Below are 1,908 nucleotides of genomic sequence, written 5' to 3' on the forward strand. Positions count from 1 at the left end.
TTGCAGACGCGGTCTGCCAGCTCGCCGAATAGGTCCTGGTGGAAAGATTTTTCGGCCTCCACAAACACGTTGGTTTGAAGCCGTGACCAAAGGTTTTGTTCGATATACGGGAGCATATCTTCGGGTAATTTGTTGAAAAGCCTAATTTCCACCGCTACCTTTGGCACAAGTATTTGCCACTTTTCTTGCGGAGATACCGCCGGTTGGATAGTCCGAAGCAGGGCAACGAGGGATGCGTACACCGCCGATTTGATGGACTCCCCAGCCGCCTCTGGCGCCGAATTCAACGAGTGAGGCGTAAAGGTGCAGGCCGAGCTGCACGGTGGGGAGGCCCCTGAACCAAGTGTCCTCTGGTACTCCATGCATATGTTTAGGCAGACTGCGTCCATAGCGTCAGACCTCAGCTTTTGCAGGCGGCCTTTATCGAAAATGAAGGTCGACGGGAGTATCGTCGCGGACCTAGTGGGCAGCACCATGGCCGAAAGCCCATAGAAGAAAACGGCCATATCGCCGAGCCCCTGTCGGGTCTCAGGCGTGGTGCTGATAGCCGAATACTGCCGTGAGGCGTTCCAGTACCATGTCTTGGCGTCGGCGATGTCGAAATCCACCTGCAGCTTTCTGCGAAAATGGCGCTGTAAGAAATTTACCGTGTCGTCGATTATTCGCTCGCGCAAAGAGCGGATTATGTGGTTTGCAACGTCGAGCTTCATGGCCTCCAAAACGCCAAGCAGGCTGCGCATGCCCTGTACGATTAGTCTGATGTCGTTTTTCCGGCTCCCGTCGCTCAAATTCCTGTACATCTCATCAACCCACTCATCCCTCGTAGGGGGCGCAGTGCAGCTTCAGAATCGAGGAGAGCCACGAGGCCAGCGTCTCCAGATTCAGAATGCCTTGCAAAATTCTTGGATCCGCAGCTCCACGTCCAATACCTCGCTCAGGAGCTCGCAATCTTGCGCTGCGATCATGGTCTGGATAATCTCCTTAACCGCTTTCAGCAGCTGTGGCAGGCACCAGTCCAAGTTCCTTCCGTATTGCTCGAGAAACCTTCCCCGGTCTTTCATGAACAGCCCTAGCTGGCCGGTTAGGCTAGCCCAGAACTCATCTGCCATTTGCTGCTTTCTCCTCCCCCTTTCGCCATCGAGATTCGGCCGAAATTGGAGATAGGGGCGAAGTTGATGTCGTGTCTTAGCCTTGGATTGCGTAGTATCTCTATCACGTTCAGCTCGCTCAATGTAGCCTTGGTTATCGGTGGCTTTAATGGTTGGCTCGATGAATGCCTCATCTCTAGCGATTCGGAGCTTTTTGACCTGCTTGAGTAATGCGATCTTGTCGATTTTAAAGGTGCTGACAGCAAGTCGAAACAAAAAAAGGGTGGCGAGGGGTCAAGAACTAGAAACATCATCCTTTATTATAACAATGTGGATGGGAGATTAAATTAAAACTGCTCGCGGTAAAAATGCACAATTGCTTCTATCTCTACACCATTGCTAACATCAAAGGTTTGACGGCTACCGCTTGGTCCTGAATGCCAAGGGCGCAAATGAGGTTTTCCCCCATCCACCAGATCCAGTGGTGTGACGATTCGGGGCAAGGCTCACAAACCTTGACCTAAGTCAGAGTACCCCCTGTCGGCCACCCCCCCAGACGGCCACCTAGATCCCCATACAAACAGGCAAAAACTCCCTATTTTCACAACGCAATTAAAAAATTTGAAAAAATCGTAGAAAGGCGGAGTAAGTTGAATTATATAATCTAAAAGCTAAATTTTACAAATAAAATAATTTAATAATAAAATGTAGCGTTTAAAATGTTAAATTTACAAAATAAGCTTTTACATATAAATTACATATAAATGAAAAATTGAAATAACTTTTTAATTAATACCTTAATTTAAATAATACTAATTTA

The 1,908-nt window shown here is 48.3% G+C and overlaps 1 protein-coding gene across 1 annotated transcript; it reads right to left on the reverse strand.

Moving 5' to 3' along the window:
• Positions 1-141: 141 nt before the first annotated feature.
• GGTG_14345 (hypothetical protein) lies at positions 142-1,109 on the reverse strand (the record flags this gene model as incomplete). The annotated part of the gene is made up of 3 exons (XM_009232272.1): positions 142-379; positions 460-743; positions 930-1,109. 3 exons carry the CDS (start codon positions 1,107-1,109, stop codon positions 142-144), a joined length of 702 nt encoding a protein of 233 aa, XP_009230536.1.
• Between the last annotated feature and the right edge of the window lie 799 nt (positions 1,110-1,908).

The sequence above is a fragment of the Gaeumannomyces tritici genome (assembly GCF_000145635.1).
Source record: "Gaeumannomyces tritici R3-111a-1 unplaced genomic scaffold supercont2.277, whole genome shotgun sequence".
NCBI classification, from domain to species: domain Eukaryota; kingdom Fungi; phylum Ascomycota; class Sordariomycetes; order Magnaporthales; family Magnaporthaceae; genus Gaeumannomyces; species Gaeumannomyces tritici.